General features: G+C 39.3%; 1 protein-coding gene and 1 long non-coding RNA gene across 2 annotated transcripts; one reads left to right on the top strand and one right to left on the bottom strand.

Moving 5' to 3' along the window:
* Window positions 1-5: 5 nt before the first annotated feature.
* LOC144659597 (protein downstream neighbor of son homolog) lies at window positions 6-3995 on the bottom strand. The gene is made up of 3 exons (XM_078520066.1): window positions 2997-3995; window positions 1140-1591; window positions 6-465 (listed from the first exon to the last, which is right to left on the bottom strand). Exons 1-3 carry the CDS (start codon window positions 3928-3930, stop codon window positions 169-171), a joined length of 1683 nt encoding a protein of 560 aa, XP_078376192.1. The 5' UTR covers window positions 3931-3995; the 3' UTR covers window positions 6-168.
* Window positions 3996-7087: 3092 nt separating this feature from the next.
* On the top strand, window positions 7088-11646 carry LOC144659612 (uncharacterized). The gene is made up of 4 exons (XR_013571932.1): window positions 7088-7272; window positions 7942-8122; window positions 9157-9239; window positions 11377-11646. It is a non-coding gene; the product is annotated as an uncharacterized LOC144659612 (long non-coding RNA).
* The last annotated feature ends 8952 nt before the right edge of the window (window positions 11647-20598 follow it).

The raw sequence follows: 20598 nt of genomic DNA, 5'->3' as shown, positions 1-20598 counted from the left end.
AACAAATTTTCATTACTTTGTTTATGGAAGGAACTTTTGTCATGGTTTGACTGTGAGCATAAAATTACTTCAAATTGTTTGTTTGCAAATTACGAAAGTGATAAGTGTGAAATAAATATTTAAGACAGGACTATGCCTCAGTCTTTTCCATTGGTGCCAAGTTCAAAATTAAGAAGCCCAAGTAAAAAGGCCATCTTTGCAGTTGAGTTCTTTTAAACAGTTTCCTTTCAGCTGTTCCACTTCTTGATAGTGTTTCCATTGTCCACTTGAAATGCTGCGCTCTAAATAACAATCACTAGCGATATAGTTATTCTCTATTTCATGGTTTGGGACATTGAAGGCCACTGATGGCTGGTGTGCAGAGAAAGTGGCCTTAAAGTTCCCTTTTTGTGAGGCCTTCAGTAGGTGGCACAGTTCATATGTGAACCCAGGCAGTAAGGGACCAGATATTTCCAGACTGTACAACTGAAAAGAAACAGTAACAGTAACAATTTATTTTAAAGTATAGATGTTTACTCTTTTAGGCTACAAAGAAAAAACACATAATTCTTTCCAGCAAAAACAATAAATACTAACTTGCTAAATCAAGTAGCGAACACAAATGAATTTCTGCCTGCTGTAATTTTTTTGCGGACAGTGTGAAACAGAGAAATATGTTTAGTGTTTGTGGGCCAATTAAAAGCTGTTTGGTAAATCATGTTTAATAGGTATAGCTGAAGAATTCCAATATCAACAAAATGCTGTTCAAAAGGACTTTCTGTTGTAAGTCAGTGCTTTCAATAAGCACCGACGGCCAACAAAAAGTATCAGCTACTTGGTTGTGAGAAGTTGCCTACCTACAGTCAGTTACTCCATTCAAACCAGCATCTACTTTAAATTGAAAACCCAGTGTGAAAGCTTATCTTCATGAACTTGTAAGATATTATTGTTAATAATTACTGTCAACATTTTTATTAATAATTTGCTTCTCTAATGGCTAATGTTTTTCTTACAAAAAAAAAAAAAAAATTAAAAAAATTTCCAGGATTTCTTTGGGACATTTTCATTGAATGATCAGCTACTTCAAATCTCATAAACTGTTTACTTGAATTTGCTGAATAAGGGTACAGAGAAACTGGAAATTGATCATAACTTTTTACCTGCTTCATTCCCTTAGCTTGTTGGTGTTTCAGGACCCCTTGGTTAACCCTCAGACTTTTTAAGGTTGCACCGTCAAATGCGACAGGAGCCAGTAATGTTGGCGGCACTTGTGCTTGTGGCCCAGTATTCGCCGTTAAGCTTTTGCAGTTGAGTAGGAAATTAAACAAAGCATGTGTGTCAGCTCCTTTCACCAGCACAGTAGAGGTTGGTTGTTGATCAATGGTTCTGAGATTGTTTCTTTGGTGTGGTGTAACAGCCTTTGGTTTAAGTAGTGGAAACTGTTCTTTATCAAGGCCCATGCTTTCTAGCCATTCTCGCTTGTCGCCATGCTCGTCATCCGAATCATCTGCAGGCTCCAAGTCATCCTCGTCATCTGAGTCATCATCCTGAGATTCAGATCCAGGCTCTTTCTTTCCTCTGTCTTCCAAATGCGGCATAGTAAAGTGTATACCTGTAATATTATGCATCAGCGTAAAAAAAATGCATTAGGGTAAGATGTGAAGGCCAAATTGATTAAAAGTTGACCTTGATAGTTTTCAGTATAACAAGTAGACCTGAAGGATAAACCAGACAAATACCAGTAAGCAGATTCTTGAAAGGGGATGTGGGATGGCCAAGTGGTTTAGGGTGTTGGTCTTGCAATTGATTTCATATCATTATGCTTTGAGAGTTTTCCTGTGTGGTATTCCTGTATGCAACAAAAAATTCAAATACCAAATAGAAACCAACGGATTTTTTGAAATGCGAATTTCCTTCTGCAAATAAGTCTCCCCTCCTCCCTATATATAGGCCCACCCTGAAAATATTAATAAAGCCCACTTGTGAAGAGGCATCCAGCAAACATAAGCCCTGGGCTTATATTTTTAATTTTACAGTATTAAGGTCTATCCAAACGCACATAACATTTTAACCCAACACTGTGCAACATTGCTGGATCACGTTACAAGATTTCTAGAAAAAGCTGACCAAACGTATGCAATTTCGCACATGTGCCAGGGATGTCGGCTGCTGGCCGGCTGCCGGCTAATTTCACCGCCTAAAAGGGAACTTAAATCCGGCTGAAATTTCACTGAAAACAAAGACTTAAGTAAACTTTAAAGCTGCCAAGGCCAGAAAAGACAGCTGGGTTTGTTGATGAGCCGGCTTAGTGTTTTCTTAGCTACATTCCTGATGTACACAACATGTTGCACCAGTTCACCACCGTGTTGCAATTTGTAGTTCCTTAAATTATCCATACCTTCCCCATGGAAGGAATTTTTCCTAAGACTCCCCACCCCTCTGGAAATTCCAATTAACCTTTCATATATTTCCTTAAAGTTTTTGGCCTTTGCAACCAACTAACTAGCAGACCCATCCCACCCTCGGGAATTTCCAATCCCTTCTGTGGGGGGAAAATGGACATTTTCTGGAGCCACACAATATGTTGCAGCATGTTGGATGGTGCTTTAAACATTACGTCAAACTAGTGTGCATGCTCTAGTGCAACAATGTTGCACGAACGTAGCCAAATGAGTACAAAACCATACAACATGCAAAAATGTTGCGAGAAAAATTTGACCAATTTCAAACTTGTTCCAACACCTTGCAACAGGGTAGCTAAAGCTGTGCTGACATTGCAATTTGTTGCGTGCGTTTACAGGGGCAGATCCAGGATTTTTCTTAGGAGGGAGTGCACCACTAAGAAATGGGGTAACTGACTGGTGACGTAAACACATTTTATGAGTGAATACTAAGCCGCAGGTCATCTCAGGGAGGGGTGCACACCCCCTGCACCCTTCCCCTAGATCCGCCCCTGGTTTGGTTGGGCTTTTAGGCAGTCTTTTCTTCAGAAACTGCACTCTGAATGAATGAATTACCTTCGTTTCGCAATGCATCCCGAAATCCCTTTGTCGTTGGCGTAATAAGCACTTGCACTGATTCGTTTCTGTTTATTTCTGCAGCCTGAAAAAGCATAGTGTTTTGATTTGCCACCAGATAAAAATACGGACAAAAACCGGCTCGCACCAGATTGAAAACAGAACGAAAACTGAACACCCAGTCACGATGAAGGGATGAAGACATTTCGTCAGTCAGTTGAATGCCTTTTTTCGAAGTACCTCTTCCCTCAGAAGATTTTCGTGGGAAAAGTTCAGCCCATGGTAGAGAAGGATGCATCCATACTTTAGTAAAGGAACAAAATGACGAAGGATAACCGTCGATTGAATTTTCACGTGATCTATCCGTCAAATCGAATTCCTTTGTTTGACAACGAACGAAATTCGACAAGCCTTCGCCTTCATCTTGTGTTTTGAGCGTTCCGCACCAATTAAACGACGTGGAAGATGTAAACCTTACTTTAGATTTTAAACTCCAGTCTAAAGGAAACGTTGTTGAAGCTTCAATCTCGTCTATCGGGGTCTCAACTTCGCCTCGTTCAGAGGCCTCACCGTCGCTCGCATCAAAGATCTTTTTGTTTGCATTTTCCTGCACAATGCTCGCTGTTGGTTGAAGTTTGTTTGCTGTCACATTTTCGAGATTCTCGTCCAAACCATCGAGGACATTAAAAAGCCTGCACTCTGATGTTTTCGCATCTGCAGTGAGATTCGGCTTCTTTCTTGGAGAACACCTAAAAGGATTCGCTCGCTTCAATGCCTGAGAGCGGCCATCTTGAATAGGGCCGTTGATCGGTTTTAGAGCGTTTGAAATCCGAAAAGATGGGTTTTGTGATGACTTCTTCTTCTTAATCTTCAATTTTATAACACCTCTAGGTTTTTCAAGCCGGATGGGTCCAGTTGGAGAGTTTTGTGCCATATTTTTAGCGATGGTAGTTTTTCACAACAATGAAAATTGAATCGAGGACTCAAATAAATTTTATAAATTCCGCGCCAAACGAACACGTGACGTCACTACCCTACCAGTGCCCAAGCCCATCAGGCTTTGATCTCTTGACGAAGGAAAGGTGCATCCTAGTCTCCTTCGCAGCCGCTTTTTGGGACGTCACGCAACGCTCCCCCCAAGCGTGACGTCCCAAAAAGCGGCTGCGAAGGAGACTAGGTGCATCCCGGGTGAGAGATGGTACATGGCACTGAGTTTCTTTTTATCTAATTTTTGTGATCGTTTCTTGGCCAGTTATCTCGAAATGTATAAAATACACGCCACCACACACATTAGCTATCTAGAGCATAATAACTGTTCCGACCTATGGTAAGATTGAATATAATAAAAAACTGCAATATCACAGCGACAAACCGATGAGTGGTGCCGGATCTATTGAAGACCTGGATCAGTAACTAAGTTAAAACGGAAAATATAGACGGCAAACTGATCCTGACGGCTAAAGCGGTCAAAAATAAACAAAGTGCATAAAAAAACTTAAGTTTTCTTCAATATATTTTAGTTTTTTATCCACTTTGTTTATTTTTGACCGCTTTAGCCGTCAGGATCAGTTTGCCGTCTATATTTTCCGTTTAATGGTAGATCGACATCAGACAGAAATAATTCACCCTTTTTGATTCGCACTTTTTAATACTCCAGACACAAAGGGCGTCAAAGAAACCAAAATGAAAACTAATTTATTTGAACTGGCCGTGGGAAAATTGTAAACCTCCCTTTCAAATGAAGCTAAATGAGTACATTGAATCACAGGCTTCCCAAGCTCAAAAGTCGTCTTTTTGATTGTTTTTTTGGAGCCCTTCGGGCGGCTGACTCTACATACGTGGTGTATGCGACAGCTTGTGTATATAGAGGAATGTATGGGAAAATCACGGATTCTCTAAAATCGGGTAAATAACTATCTATTTTGAAATAGTTTACCTACCTCTTGTGTCGCTTACTTGTGTCTGTGCCGATTTGAAGCCATTCCGACGCCATTTAGCGAAGTTATTCGAAGCTAAATGGCGTCGGAATGGCTTCATCGAACGACACAGTAAGCGACAATTAGAGGTAGGTCTTTATTTCAAATAGATAGTTATACCCGATTTTAGAGAATCCGTGATTTTCCCTACATTTCTCTATATACACAAGCTGTCGCCACCACTTGTGGTCGCCGCCCGAAGGGCTCCAAAAAACAATCAAAGACGACTTTTGAGCTTGGGAAGCCTGTGATTGAATAAGATCTTTAATTAGCTTAGCTATCGTTTCCGCTCAGTTGCACATCCGTTTGTCCCAGAGCAAATCATTATAAAAGACGCTGGGAGATATATTTCTATGATTATTTTATTAAAAAAAGTTAAAAGCAATAGAGATTTTATAATATCAAAAGTGGCAGGGAATAGTCTAACTGACTGCATTGTACGATTTCTTTTCAAAATCATTCTCAGTCTAAACGAAACTATGGTCTTCTTTGCTTTGATCGTACACTAGTCAGTAGTTCCCCGCGCTTTTGGAATCCTGGCTATCGAGAATCGAACCAGGGGTAAAACCATTTTCTCCAGGAAAAGTTATCGTTTCAGTGATTTCAGTACTCGAACCTAATTGATGGACTACCTCGAATACCCTCTCTCCCCCTCTTCGCCTCTCGGTGTGACTGCCCATGGGCAAACCTTAATTATCATAAGCTCTGGGATGACAACGGGCGGGCAATTATAAAATGTAATAAAGTAGCTGGGTGCGATGAAGTTTTGGTCGACTGCTGCCGATCCCTTTGAGGAACTGCGAAGCGTGACGTGTGTGAGATTAACGTTGAAGCACACTGACGCAAACTGAACTGAATAACATAAATACTAGTCAATTTTCCCTCGCCGACTAAAATAGCTTTCATTAATCGTCACATGAACTTGTGAACCGACCAACCAACGGGCGATTAATTTCGGCATGTCACCCCGACACGATCTGACTTCAGTCAGACCTACAAGCTAAGAAACTAACCCTAATACTGACCGTTTATAAAACCAGTACAAACAAAATGCAGTCTGTAGCCTTACTTTGCATTTCCAATGTTCCCACTGACCTTTTCACGTAATTATTTATCTAAAATCCTTCCTCGATTGACTGCTCTCATTGAAGAACTACGATGCATGACCACATTAATTTCTATGCTATTTTCTATCCCCGGGGCGTTTTGGAAGACACGGAAACTGAAGCATACAGTTCAAGACACTAAAAAAGTTTTAGTTTTAAGGACTTCAGTCACTTTACTAGTCTAATGTCCAAGAGAGTTTATTTATCGTCATATTTAGCTGTCGTGGAAACAGTTGATACGTTGCGTGTTCCAGCCTGGGCGGCAACCGTGAAGCGTAACATCCATGACCGGGTTAATAGGGGAGTCTTTGTTTACAATAGTTTAGCATAAGCGCTTCACTTTCTGATCAAGCTAAAAAAAAATTAATTTTGAATATCGAAACTACATGGTACGATTAACTTTCGCTCTAAATTTGAGCCCAATGTATTAAACACTTTTTCTGTGACTCAGGTTTGAAAATTTGATATTTTACAAAGAATGTTGGGCTCATTAGCGCCTTTACCACCCAGAAATTTTGCAATTTTTGAACGCTTATATCTCCTTAAATATTGCACACAAAGAGCTGAAAATTTTGCCGATAATTAAGTTTCACAAGCTCTTTAAATTACTGGAGTCACTTTGTAATAGCATGATGCCTTCTCTACGCAAAGTCATATGCTAATGAGGCAAAATGTAAACAAAGACGTTAGCAAAGATCGCCCTATAGTATCGGCAGTAATTAAAATCCCTGAAAGTAGGTCATAACTAAACAAAGCAGACTTTTCTTGAATTTTTCCTTGATTGACTGCTCCCATTGAGGAACTGCGATGCATGACTTGTTGACATTTTCTAGCCCCGGAGCGTTTTGGAAGATATAGAATTGAAACATACAGTTCAAGATACTAAATAAAGTTTTCATTTTAAGGACCACAGTCATTTTTTTAGTCTAAATTGCCCAACGGCATTGATTTGTTAAATTACAAACTGAAGTGAGCTGTTGTGAAAACAGTTGTAAAGTTGCGCTCATGCACATTAAAGCGTGACATCCACTGATGAATAGCATCAAATATAATGAATTAACTTTCTATAACTGATGCTTTGTGTCCACTTGGAAATCAGCAGCGAGGAGCCTCCACCCATTATTGGATTTTACTCCGACGCGAGCAGAACGAAGATCTTTCTCCATACTTTGAAGTCATATTGGGAAAACTAAGGTAAGAAACCTCTTCGATTCAAACAAGCATGGGCACATCGGTGATGCTATGAGCGTTAGGATCCCCAAACGTATTTCTTTCGTACTTTCTTGATTCCGGCGGATTTATAGCTGCGCGAAGCAAGTCAACCGCAAAAGCAGAAAATCATTTTCGCTCTATACCTTTTCTGACTAAAACTGCAACCGCCCGATACAAATGATTGAAGCATCTAAGAAGTAAGATTTTGCTCCTGGCCTGGACGGTCGGTGAACTGAGTGCGTTCCTTTAACTCGCGAAACGCCTTCGTCGAGAGACACAGATGTTTAGAAATCACTTTACGCATGACTTCAAAGAATTTAGTACAGGCCTTTTCCCGTTTTTTCGGGACCGATTTTGGAAACTGTTTGCGTGCTTCAAAACAACAAAGATTTGCCAAAACGGTGTTTGCTTTCCCTTTGTATGGTACATTTCTTCTCAGAACAGTTAATATTCAAACACTTGAAAAAAAAACCTAGGCTTCTCTTTAGCCTAATTCATGCCCTGCGTTCTATTGGGTTGGGCGCGTTTTCGCTAATTAATATTCAATTAGCGTACTAGGGCACAACCCACACATGCATACAATGTACATTCATTCACCCCAAAAGAACACATGGCTTGTATATTATATTATATTCCCATCTTATTTTTCAGAGCCGATTCCGGAGAAATTATGAAGTGCTTAATTGCAATTGTTTTCATCTCAATTGTCCTCGTGGAATACATTCATGCCAAGCCAAACATGTTTTGGAAAGAAAGAGCCCGCGGTAATTTGGAGCCTGCACTACGAAGAGATAATGCTTTTGATCTCAACGACATTATTGACGAGCAAAAGGTCGGTACACGCTTTACTGATTCTTTTCTTATAGAGCAGTTTTCAATTGAGTGCCGTAAAACTCGAGTAAAACCAAAAACAAAGTAATTAGCTGTAATCACTCTGGTCAGTCACAAAGGACACAGACAATCCAGTGAACCAATCAAAACTGGAAGCAAGTCACGTAGCCGGCACGAAGCGCGGGAAAACGTGCGCAAGCGAGACACGATTGGTTTTGGTTTTAGTTCTGATTAGCTGAGAAAGTGGCGCGAGATGAATAAACCAATCACTAAACGTAGTAATGCAAAACCAAAGCAAACGCAAATTACTTTCGACACTCAAGTGAGAACCGCTCTATCCTAATGTTAAATAAATCTCACGTCACGCTGAATGTACGAGGCAACCAACCTGATTTGTTAAAATTTTATTTATCAGTTTACCAAACTATCAGTTCAGTATTTCAATGAATCAACTTAAATCGTCAATCCTCAGTTTTAAGGAGGTGTTTTCTAACGATAAACTCACAACGGATATTTTTAGCTATATTAATTTACTTTTTTTGTTTAATAAGATGATTTTTAAGATGTGTATCGAAGAGAAAAGATAAGAGGATTAGAGGGATTAGAGAATTTGAAGTAAATGAGGAAAAGTAGGGATACCGTATTTTCTCGATTAAACGCCGGGTCTCCAAGGTGGAGTTGAAAATAGGCTCCTCATGAATAAACACTGGGGTCGTTTAATCGAGAAAATACGGTACATTTTCTTAGTTAATAATTCCTTGACGGACACCTAGCTTGACACTAAAAAAAGTCTCTAATACATTTCTCGAAATAAAAAAACATCTTTCATGATATTCGGGGCCAAGATGCTTATTTTTTAAAAAATTCTTCAAACGAGCGAGTTTTAATTAATTTAGTTCTAGCATTATAATCTTATAATTGATGCTTCAGGACTGTATCCAAAATCTTAGCTACATCACTCAGAGCTACTATTTAACACCAGTTAGTCAGTTACAAAACACTTTGGGTAATTTTTGTTGTTATTTCCTGGCTTAGGCTTATAAGCGCTTTGAAAGATTCTGCAAAAATGCAAGAGGAACATGCTGGACGGATAAAGATTGCTGCGGTGATTTGACCTGGTAAGTATCTTTTATTGCATTTGTTTACATTTCGTTTCTTCTTTCTTTCTTTCCTTCTGACGTTGCCCCCCCCCCCCCCCCCGAATTAAATTGGATGGTGATCCGACAAAGAGAGTTAAGGCCAGCGAATCCTTAGGTGTCTATATTGATGAACATCTTTCGTGGGCAAATCATATCGACCGTATTGCAAAGAGGATATATATATCTTCTATAACGTTAGTTGGTTTGTATTTGGTTGGTTATTTTCAGAAACAGTTTCTTTCTTAAAATCAAGAAATTTTGGGTAAATGTGAAACAACCTACACTTCTGCAAGAACCCAATCTCCAGTGACACTTTGTTAAATCGGGATAGATCCTTCTCGTCATTTCTGACGGTTTTCAACGTCTCTTGACCATCATCATCATCGATCCTTATCGCGCCATTGGACGCATAAGGCCTCGTCTCTTGACCATACTGCACATAAATGATATCGTAAATACTTAAATAACACGCAAACTGCGGTGATGAACATTACGAACAAACGCATTGTTAGAAAAAAAAAAAAAGACCTTTTACTTGACGTTTCGTATGTTTCAACATATTATTTATTATTTATTATTATTATCTTCAGAAGCTAGAAGTAACCGTTAAAATGAAAGAACAACTAAATTTAAATTCGAAAAACAATAGGATTGACAGATGACGAAAAACAGATGAGGAAAAAAATAATAATTATAAAATAAAATACAATGAAATGACAATTTGCACAAAACAAATTGGGCAAACTAGTGAAGATAAAGTTTTTCGCTTCTTTCTTGTTTTGTTTTGTCCCTAGTAAAAATTTGAAGTAATAACTTGTTTCAAAATTCCGTTCCTTTTTCCGTTTAACACCTATCAGTCCATTTGATCCAGTAAGCCACTACGAGGGTCTGAATGGGGGTACCTTGATAATACGAAACACTTAGTTTTTTGGCTCAAAAAGGCCAATATTATTTTGTTTAGTATATCAAGAGGTTTTCGGCCATTTTCTGACGATTCTCGATTATTTTGGAAGATTTTACCTGAGATTCCCGAAGACTGCCGAAGATTTTAGAAGACTACCGAAGATGTCCGGAGACTACCGAAGATATCCGAAGACTACCGAAGATTTCCGAGGAGAGCACACAGCACAGGCTCAAAGTTCATGAGTGATTTTATTGCCGATTTTCGAAGAGCAGATAAGAATTTACAATGCTATAAGACTATGGGTGTTTTCACGAAAACCCTTCAAATACTTAACTGCATCTTTTTCGGAAACAGTAAACATTAAAAAAATGGCCAATTTAACAGCAAACACTTAAAATTATGGGCAAATAACACTAAACACTAAACCCCATTCAGACCCTCCACTACCTCTCTGGAACCGTCTATTTTCATTTAGTACCTGTTGTAACAAACCCTTCCTCTATTGTTTTCTAGGGTTAGGGGCATTGTTGTGACCTGTAAGTTGTTGTTTACCTTATTACAGGAAATTAATGCTTCAGGAAATTAACGCGAATTTCAAAAATTCGCGTTAATTTAAGTCGCGTTAATTTTTGTTAACGTTAATTTCCGCGCCGTTAATTAGGTGGAGCGTCAATTTCCATGACCTTAATTTCCATTATTTTGCCCCAAATTTCTCGATACAGTCCAGACGTCTTGACTCTTAGAGAAGGCATAATTTCATCAGGGTGGAAATCTGCCAGATCACTAAAACTGTGAAGAACGAGGCGGTCAGATTCCTTTGTGTTAAAGTAAACTTGTTCCTGTTGTCTCAACAAGTTCTTTTTTCCTTTGTGTTCGTCGCGTTAATTTCCTTCATTCTGAAATGTTACCCCCACTTTCGCGTTAATTTCCTTTATTAGGGAGTTATTTTTTCTTTCAGTTCGCGGCGTTAATTTAAGTCGCGTTAATTTCAAATACCTTAATTAACACAAGCGTTAATTCCTATAATAAGGTATAACATGTCTCGTTCCAAGAGGAAGTGGGCGACCCCATTTGATGTTGGGATATGTGTAAAAAGGGGGTAATTATATCCAAACCATACGCGATTTTTAAGTAACGAGGTTGGCTATCATATCCGGGGAACGGTAAACTGTAACCATCGATTATAATTATTGTTTTTCTTTTCTTTTTCAGTAAATGGGAGTGTGCAGCTTGTGGAGATGGCGCATGTGAATAAACAGAATTGCACTTTTTGTGCTGAGGAAGAATTGCAAAGATTTCCCCTTTTTTACTTATGAAATGCACACTAAACTGAAAGTTGTAGCTTAACAATAACGATAGGCTGTTTATAAGCGAATTTCAGAACGGACTGTATGAAGTCTCTGACTGAACTCGTCACATGAACTCATATTTCACTGCACATGGTCTTGAGTGTAACAATAAAATAAAAGGAATTAAAGCCTGCCTTATTTGTTTTCTCTTTATCAGCTTTATGTTGCCAGTTAATTGCACAGCGTTTTTGTGTTCTGTTGAGTTTTGTTTGTTGTTCAATTGCACCCCACGGTCGTACGTCTACCAGACCTTCCAGGGTCAAACGGGTCGATGCCCGTCGTCGCTTTAACCCTTTAAGTCCTAGCCACGCATATGTGCGTGGAAAATACCAGCAGTGATTGAAAAAACTCTAGCTTTTACATATCTGGGCACATGATAATAATGACTGCTTTTTATGGCAAAGTGATAATTTTCATAGCTTTAAAAGCCAACTAACTGACTAAAACTCTTGATTTCTGTTGCATATGGTTGTTTGTTCAGCAGCAAATCTGAAAATGCCCGTTTTCTACGTAACAGGACAACAAAAAACACACATCTTTGCCTCCATTTTTTTTAATGAAAAAATAATTCTGACTTCAAAAATATACATTTGCAGCAAACTTCAACCCTATTCCCTTCCGTTCACCAAGGAAATTTCCCATCAATCATTCAGCAGACTCAGCAATTACTATTCGATTAGAGCTATGCTTGCAAACCTGTAATTTCCTCGTTGCTGACCGAAAGGGATGCTTGCGAAAAACAGTCATGGCGACGGCATGAAAGGCTTCCTACCTTTATTCCATATATTTTTTAGCCACCCAATCCTGCCGGCAAAATGTTGCACCGATTGCATTCTTTGGAAGTCAGAACTCGTCCAAAATGCCTTGGCAGGTCTTGGAATCCACCCACAGAACGGCCAGAGAGACAACTTTACCAATGAACCGCCATCTTTCGATTCGAATATTTCTGGCGTTCCAATCAAGACAAAATCATCTCTCACCTCTGGTTTCTTTCAGATGCTGGCCTCTACCCACCATTCTAGCTTAATGATGCCAGCCTGGGGGCTTCTGCAGTGGAAAATGACTCGAAAAAACACTTATAAACGAAATATTCGCCAGATTCGAGCCCGTATGCTCGCTCAACAAGAAAGAAACGGTTGAATGCTGACGTCACAATGAAACTTTGAGCCCTCAGTGTTTTGAAACAGCACACATTTTTACTTGAGCTTCTTATATGCAATCACGAAATTCGACAGATTAGTTTAAGCCCAGAAAACTGCTTAAAAAATACCAGAACCTTAGGATTCTAAGGGTTAAACTACAGAAAGTCGATCAAATTCGAGAAAAATGTTTGAACATTTTCTCGCAAAATCTGAATTGAGTCTAGCCTGCGAGCAGGCTCCCGATCTGATCGATATGCGAAGCGAGCCGAGAAGGGACTAGGTTCTTCCCTCCCCCCACCCCTCCCCCTCCTTTTTCTTCCCGCTTTCTTTTCGCCCCATCCTCGACCCGAGAGCCTGTTCACAGGCTAAATTGAGTCATGGTGGCTCTGCAAGTCGTTGTAATTACATCCGCATGAACTTACTTCTGTGTTTGCAAATATCATTCGTATAACAATTGATATAATATCTACAATCAAGTACCTGTAGCTTTAATCTATCTGAGGAAGACTCTTTCAATACCTTATTTTTTGTTGCGATGGCAACTAGCGACAGAGGTATTTGCTTGTTTTTTGTAGTCCATGGGCCCAGACCCCAAAATTAGGCATTTGGTACCATTCAGAGGGACAAATGCTATCATATATTTTTCGAATCCTTGAACATTCTAGTTCATTTTGGTATGTGATAGCAATTCCAAAAGAGTAGCTTTCTTGCTGAAATTACGTGATTTCTGACGTCATCTTTTCAAAATCAATGTTGCATTTTAATGCTCGAAGGGTAATAAGTAATCACTTTATCGAAACTTCAAGCACGTAAATGTTGTGAGAGAGGCCTGACAAAGTACAGCAAAGGCAGCTGATGCTAGTCAAGGGCTTTGGCCGCACTTAAGGGTTTTTCTCTGTATGGTTTCCATGGCAACAAAGCCGGATTGCAATTTAGACCTCTCATATATCGAGATTGATGTTAGAATTTCAAAATGTGGACCAAGTTTTTTAAATAAATCAGGGAGAAAAAAACAAGGATTTATATTTTACAATACGGACAGAGTATTTGAGGTTAATAAGGGTTATACTGATCTCTCTTTTTTTATAAAAATGAAAGCATTTTGAGCCAACAGATGCGCGCGAGAGGCGGCCTCATTTGACTAAAGCGCGTGGAGGTTTTTATCTAACGTCATTCAAATTACAAATCATGCCGATGTATCTTATAAACTCTTTCTTTCTACATATTCTTGACATAAAGAACATAAAAATCTTGTAAATTTGATATCGATTCAGTGCTTTGTTTAGAGGATAAAGCATTTTGACATTTGCGATGTCCCGGATGAACGTGTTTTTTAATTGTCACAGAAAACGTGTATTCTTCATTGGGTTGTTCAATTGCAGATGCGATATCAATTACAAAGTAATATCTAAAATAATTTTAAGTAAAGGTGAATAATATTAACGGAAGAGTAATGATACGCATTTCTTTGGCCGCCCTATTTGTGCCCCAAATTTAAGAGGGAAACAAACATTAAGGCTGCATACTAAACACTGTTTTGTCTCAAAATTATTTTCTTAATAACTCGGTTGTAAATAATGCCACAGAGCTTTTATTCGACCTGTTCTACAAACCAATTCCTCTCTCCACCCATGTGTATAATTATTAAATGGTACTGGCGAAGTCACCGCAGGGGGATAGTCCTTCGATAGATTAGCATCCCATCCAGGGGAGTAGCAATAGTGCTTCAGATACCGGGACAAGCTCCGGCCTGATGGGTCACTTGGCTCGATCAAAGACAGATTTTGCCTACTTACCATAAACCAATAGTTTTCAAGGACGTTTTTCATACGAGCAAACAGTTTCTATAACATTGATATGAACATGTTATGACGGGTCTATTATTTCTACGAGAAATGATAAAAGTCGTTTTCAGTGAAAGCATGGAAACTGGATACAACTCGAGATTCCGAAGTTCTTTAGACAGAAGAGAACAACTTAACTGAGAAGAAAACACCGCGGGTCGACACGAGCAACTTACAGCGTGTTTGCCAAACTTTTGAAACCTGTGAAATGTGGTAGTGTATCCCACAAAATATTCGGAACGAGACGGCATACAGGCTTGAATGCCGGTTCTGACTAAGAAATAACGGTTAACGATTCTGACTGAGAAATGGTCGTTATTCCTTTAATTAGAACATCATAGAACTTAATGCTGTCTAGTCTTTTCGTACTCAACTTCATTCCGCTCTTAAAATAATTAAATTGACGTCTTTGAAGAAAAAATCTTCCGAAGAGCTCAAGAACAGGAACTTCAAAAATTGTGGCTTATCAGCGGCGGGCACATTGACCACATTGTTTGTGGGCACTTCCGTCTCGCGGACTGATATATTAGTCAACCCACCCCAACTACTTACGTTCTGCTTTTCTCACTTTTGCACCAAGGTGCAGTTAAATTCAAAGCAACTTTTTCTTCTATGCCTGCTCTATCGTCTGTTCAAATATTATTCCATAATTTTCTTACTCGAGGATTACAGCGCTAAACCAGCATTGTATGCAGGGATTTTGGTTAAAGTGTCTCTTGCTAATTTAGCCACTGTCACTGAGGGAGATGGGTTCCAAAGTGTCAGGCTTGGACAGCGATACCACTTACCCTGTAGGACATTCCAGAAAGGCAAGGGAGGTGTTATTCTGAGGTAGTGGTTTTTTATTTTCTTGAGTCAGTTTTTATTCTTCTTGAGCCGTTTTAATTTCCTAATTGGGAGAAGGACTTATAGCTCCCTCCTGGGCGGTTTACACTTCCAATTATCAGAATGTAACTCAAGTTCTTCTGAAACATTGACTACATTTCTGCACAGCTTTCACGGCTAGGGTGACCCGACCAGCCTTGTCCCCAGGCGTTCTTTAAAGGTGTCACTGCTAATGAGCTGAGAATGCCTAGTGAATAGGCTGTGTGGTCATGTTATTTGAACAGCTTCTTGTGAAATAATTGCATATCAAATGCACTAACTATGTTCCTTAATTTCATCGATACTGTTGCATTAGGTGCTGCTCCCTTATTGTGATAATTGATGGTTAAGAATACCGTATTTTCTCAAATAAACGCCCCCGGCGTTTATTTCAAACTTGGCTTCGTGAACCCGGCGTTTATTTGAAGCCGGCGTTTAATCGGGGCCCGGCGTTTATTAACGGACTGCAATTTTCTGCCAATTATTCGGATTGATTTATTGTTACCGATCTTCGAGACCAAGGGGCAGTTTGTCAAGGCGGGACGATTTTTCTCTTCGTTCTGCCCCGAAAAAGTGTCCCTGGGTATCCAAAGGTGATTATTTCCCAAAGGTGCACTATTACGGATTGGATAGTTTATGTTGCAATCGAGATTTGTGACAAACAGAATATATTTTCTTGTTGGCTTGACCTCAAATAAACGCCGGGACCTCGAACAAACGCCCCCGGCGTTTATTTAAAAACTAGCAATTTTGACCCGGCGTTTATACGAGGCGGGCGTTTAATCGGGGTCCGGCGTTTAATCGAGAAAATACGGTATGTTGTACCTCTGGCCAGCTGTAGTCAATTACAAACAGTTCGAGGAGAGTTGAAGGCCTTTTGCGTCGCCAATCGCGAAAAGGACAGATAATGACCGGATGATGACAATGTTAAGCAAGTTCTCAAAGTGCATTACACTCCCGAATTCTTGTTTCAGCTCTGTTAAATGTGCTTTTTAGTAGTGAAGTCTTTGATCTGTGTGACACCAAATGAACGCGTGCCGACAAAATTACATCTTTTAATTTAATTGTAACTTTAACAATCTTAAGCTCTTCAAAAAGTCAAGCATTGTACTCGATATGCGGGAGTAACTATTAGCTGCCTCCTCAGCTTCGACAACTTTGCTCACAATGAGAGCGTACAGTCTTTCGACAGTTTCGTCTGCTCGAAAATTTGAAAGGCTCTATATTTATTGGAACATTTCATATATATGCTTTTCTAATTACAATTTTTTTTTTTCTAATCATAGATTGTGTTTTCGCATTTGAAGATCTTCTTTTTCGGTGGGGTTTTAACCGCCTCGTCTCTATTTCGGAGCTTATCTAATTCCTGCATTAACGGCAACATTTGCGGTGATAAAACACAGAAGGGATTTCCCTTTCTTCAGCAATATTGAGGACTGATTTCAATTCAGTCTCCATCTATTGTGGTGCTTATAAATCGTCGCTGTTGTCATCACTGCAGTAAATGACATGTAAGGGGTTGATTTTTCACCCCACTGAAGCTGAATGGTGTTTCTCGGATGTACAGAAGATTTTAAGGTAAAAGTTGAGGTGCGGTGACTACCGCCTACAAAGGACGCATCTGTCTTCCATATTTAACGACGCATTTTTATCATTTTGGTCAGTCAGTGACGACTCTTCCGTGGTTATTTTGACATTCTTTGAGCTCGCCACGCGTTCTCCCACCCCACCAACCGGGTTCCTTTCCCTATTCTGCGCATCTGTCCTCGCATTAGCCAATCAAACTTGATTACAGGAAACATCAGCGATATATTACATCTTCTGCCGTAAATGCCCCAAAGAAGTTTTCATTGGGAATGCGGGAGACATATTGACTGAATCCTTTAGAAAAAATCGCTTTCAGGTCCCATACCACAACAGAGACTAACTGTACCTCTGATGCAACATTTCGATGGTAATGAATGCCTCAGCCCATTCAATTCAAGATGTCCTTGTTCCATGGTGCAATCAGGTTTAGTAATGAAGTATTTCCGGACAGCGCAATGTAATATCTTTCAATTTAAAGCGCTTGTTTCTCTTGGCAACAACCACGATTCCTTTTTTCTGTCATCTTTCAACACGCGCACGTGCCATCTTGGCGCGCGCAAACAGTTTTGAATCGATTTGCGTACGACTGTAGAGAACAAGCTGTGTTTTCCAACATAGTTGTTAGCTTTTCCGAAAAAATACAGCAGTGCCCAAACATCAGGAAACCAGTACCGAGCTAAATAACGTCTGCGAAACAAATGTTTATTTCAAAAATCAGAACAACATTGATACCTTTTCGCGCCTCGCGAAATATTTCTGGACTGATATTGTCAGTTAATTGTATAAATAATTCTCTTTTAGATTCCTTCAGAATTGCCAAAAATAGTTTTCTAAAGTTTTAAATACAATCTCAATCTTTTTAAAGAGATTTCTTTGTCCTTTTCTGGGGATTTAAATCGAAAAATTTAGACCAAAATAACGGCACACCTTCCTAAGGGAAAGCCGCCGCCATCTTGGATTTACCCAGAATGCAATTCAGGACCTTCAAACAGTATTTTGTTCTGTTTTAGTGATTAATTCATACTTTTACCAATTTATTGAGAGAACTAGTTAATAATCATGTTTACAATACTGCAAGATGAAATTGAGCAAAAATAGACCATAATAAGAGTTTTAAATTGTATTACAACTTTAGCCTCGTTTTCATGCAGAAGGAGAATTTTATACTCTTAAAAAATCCTATTAAGCTACTCTTTCGTGATTGCTATCAGCTCAATTTTTAATTTCCTTCTGATGCACTTTAATCTGATACCACTCATAATTTGTCCCTTTGAATGGTACCAAAATCTGCTCGGGCCCATGGACTATTGACGAAAGCTTACTTCAAGACAATTTTTCTAGTTTTGCAGTGAATTTTCCATGTTTTTTGGCGTAACGAAGTAAACATCTAAAGAGTTTCAGCTGAGAAAGCCATAAGAAAATTTTTACATATATTTTCGGTGGTTTTCGCAATTTTCGTCGAACTTCACATAGGACGAACTAAATGCAATTTTAGCCGATCCAACCAGGTAAAGCTCGACCGTTGGGTCAAACGTCTAACATTTTTTGTTGAACTGACCGTCGAACCAAATTCAGAGCAGCGAGAACGAATATTTTGAGGCTAAAAATGCATTTATATACAAATTTAAAATTTATTGATTAAGTTCGTTTTATGAAAACATCGACTTTTGTCCTACAGTCGATCTTCATACGTTCTATCCGTCTGAAGCAGACAGTTAAAACGTGTTGGTCGATCTTAATTCAGTCGGACGAACTCAACTGAGTCAAACGTCGAACTTATCATGAACTTGATTCCCTTAGTTTAGTTCGTTTCATGTGAAGTTCGGCGTTCGGCCCGGGCCTAACTTAGCTTCGCACCACACAGAACTCAGAATCTTTGGAAGTTAATTAACAATTATCCTGCGAAATCGCGCGGAATATCGCCTGCTTTTATTCAACAACGGCTCGGTGAATATCCACCACTATTCACCTCCTCTTCGGTGAATAGTTGTTAATTATTCTACTAAAAACAGTAAAAAGCAAAAGGTTTTTTAATATCAAAGTTATCAGTGAACGGTCGATCTACCTGACTGCATTGTACGCTTTAATTTTCAAAATTATACTTATAAACGAAACTGTAGACGTACAAAGATGATAATAAAAAGTCCAAAAGTGGTCTGATTTGCATTGATCGAACACTAGACAGAAGATCCCGGCGCTTTTGGAATCCTCGCTATCGTTATCGAATCGACGTGAAAACCTTTTCTCTAGAAATAGTTATCGTTTCAGTGATTTCAGTACTCGAACCCCGGGAGGGGGACTCCTATATGAAACGGACGGGGATGCTCGTAGGAAATTTTGAAAAGAACCCCTAAAAGAGACCAATCTGGTTGTGGCTCAAGCTTTTCTTGACCCCTAAAAGATACCAAAAAACTAAGAATAGAATTTATATTTGTATATTTCTTCGTGTGTAACACTAAACGAGACCATAATGGCTAAAAATATTGGCGTTTTGCCCAGAACACCCTAAGCGAGACCAAAAATCCGAAATTTACACCCCTAAGCGAAACGACGAGCATCTCCGTCACTTTCATATGCGAGTTCCCCCCCCCCAAGACTCGAACTCGATCGATGGATCATCTCGAATACCCTCTCGCCTCTCGGTTTGACTGCCCATGGCAAAAACCTTAATTATCTCGAGCTCTGACCATTTTGAATGACAACGAGGTAGCAATTATAACTGTATTATAAAATGCAATTAAGCTGAGTGCGATGAAGCTTCGGTCGACTGCTACCGATCCCTTTGAGGAACTGTGAAGCATGACGTGTTGTTATGTTTTGATTTTTAGGACCTTAATCATTTCCCTTGCCGACAAAAATAGCTTTCATTAATCTTCACATGAAAGAGTGAACACTACACAAGTTTACAAAGCACTGAAGCAAACCGACCAACCAACGTGAGATTAATTTTCGGTGTGGCATGATGATTTCAGTCAGACTAACCCTTACTCAACCAGAAGCTAAGAAACTAACCGTAATACTGACTGTTTAAACTACAAACAAAATGTAGTGTGTAGCTTTATTTGCATTTCCAATGTTCTCACTGACCTTTTCACGTAATTATTTTCTGAAATCCTTCCTCGATTGACTGCTCTCGTTGAAGAACTCCGATGCATGACCACCTTAATTGCTGTGCTATTTTCTATCCTCGGGGCGTTTTGGAACACACCGAAACTGAAACACACGGTTCAAGATACTTAAAAAGATTTTTGTTCAAGGACTTAAGTCACTTTACTCGTCTAATTTCCAAGAGCGTTGATTTATCGTCAAATTCAGCTGTCGTGGAAACATTTGCTATGTTGCGTGTTCCAGCCTGGGCGGCAAGCGTAAAGCGTAACATCCATGGCCGGATAAATAAAGCTAATTAAAAAACTCTGAAAGTAGATCATAGCTAAACAAAGCAGCCTTTTCAGCTGGAATCTTTCCTCGATTGATTGCTCCCATTCGGAACTGCGATGCATGACTGGTTGGAAGACGTAGAAACTGAAACATACAGTTCAAGATACTAAATAAAGTTTTCATTTTAAGGACCACAGTCATTTTCTTCGTCTAAATTGCCTAACGGCATTAATTCGTCAAATTACAAACTGAAGTCAGCTGTTGTGAAAA

Source organism: Oculina patagonica, chromosome 7 (assembly GCF_052425735.1).
Source record: "Oculina patagonica isolate OP01 chromosome 7, crgOcupat, whole genome shotgun sequence".
Lineage (NCBI taxonomy): Eukaryota > Metazoa > Cnidaria > Anthozoa > Scleractinia > Oculinidae > Oculina > Oculina patagonica.
The sequence above is the reverse complement of the archived record's forward strand: the minus strand, read 5'-3'. Positions and strand labels throughout refer to the sequence as shown.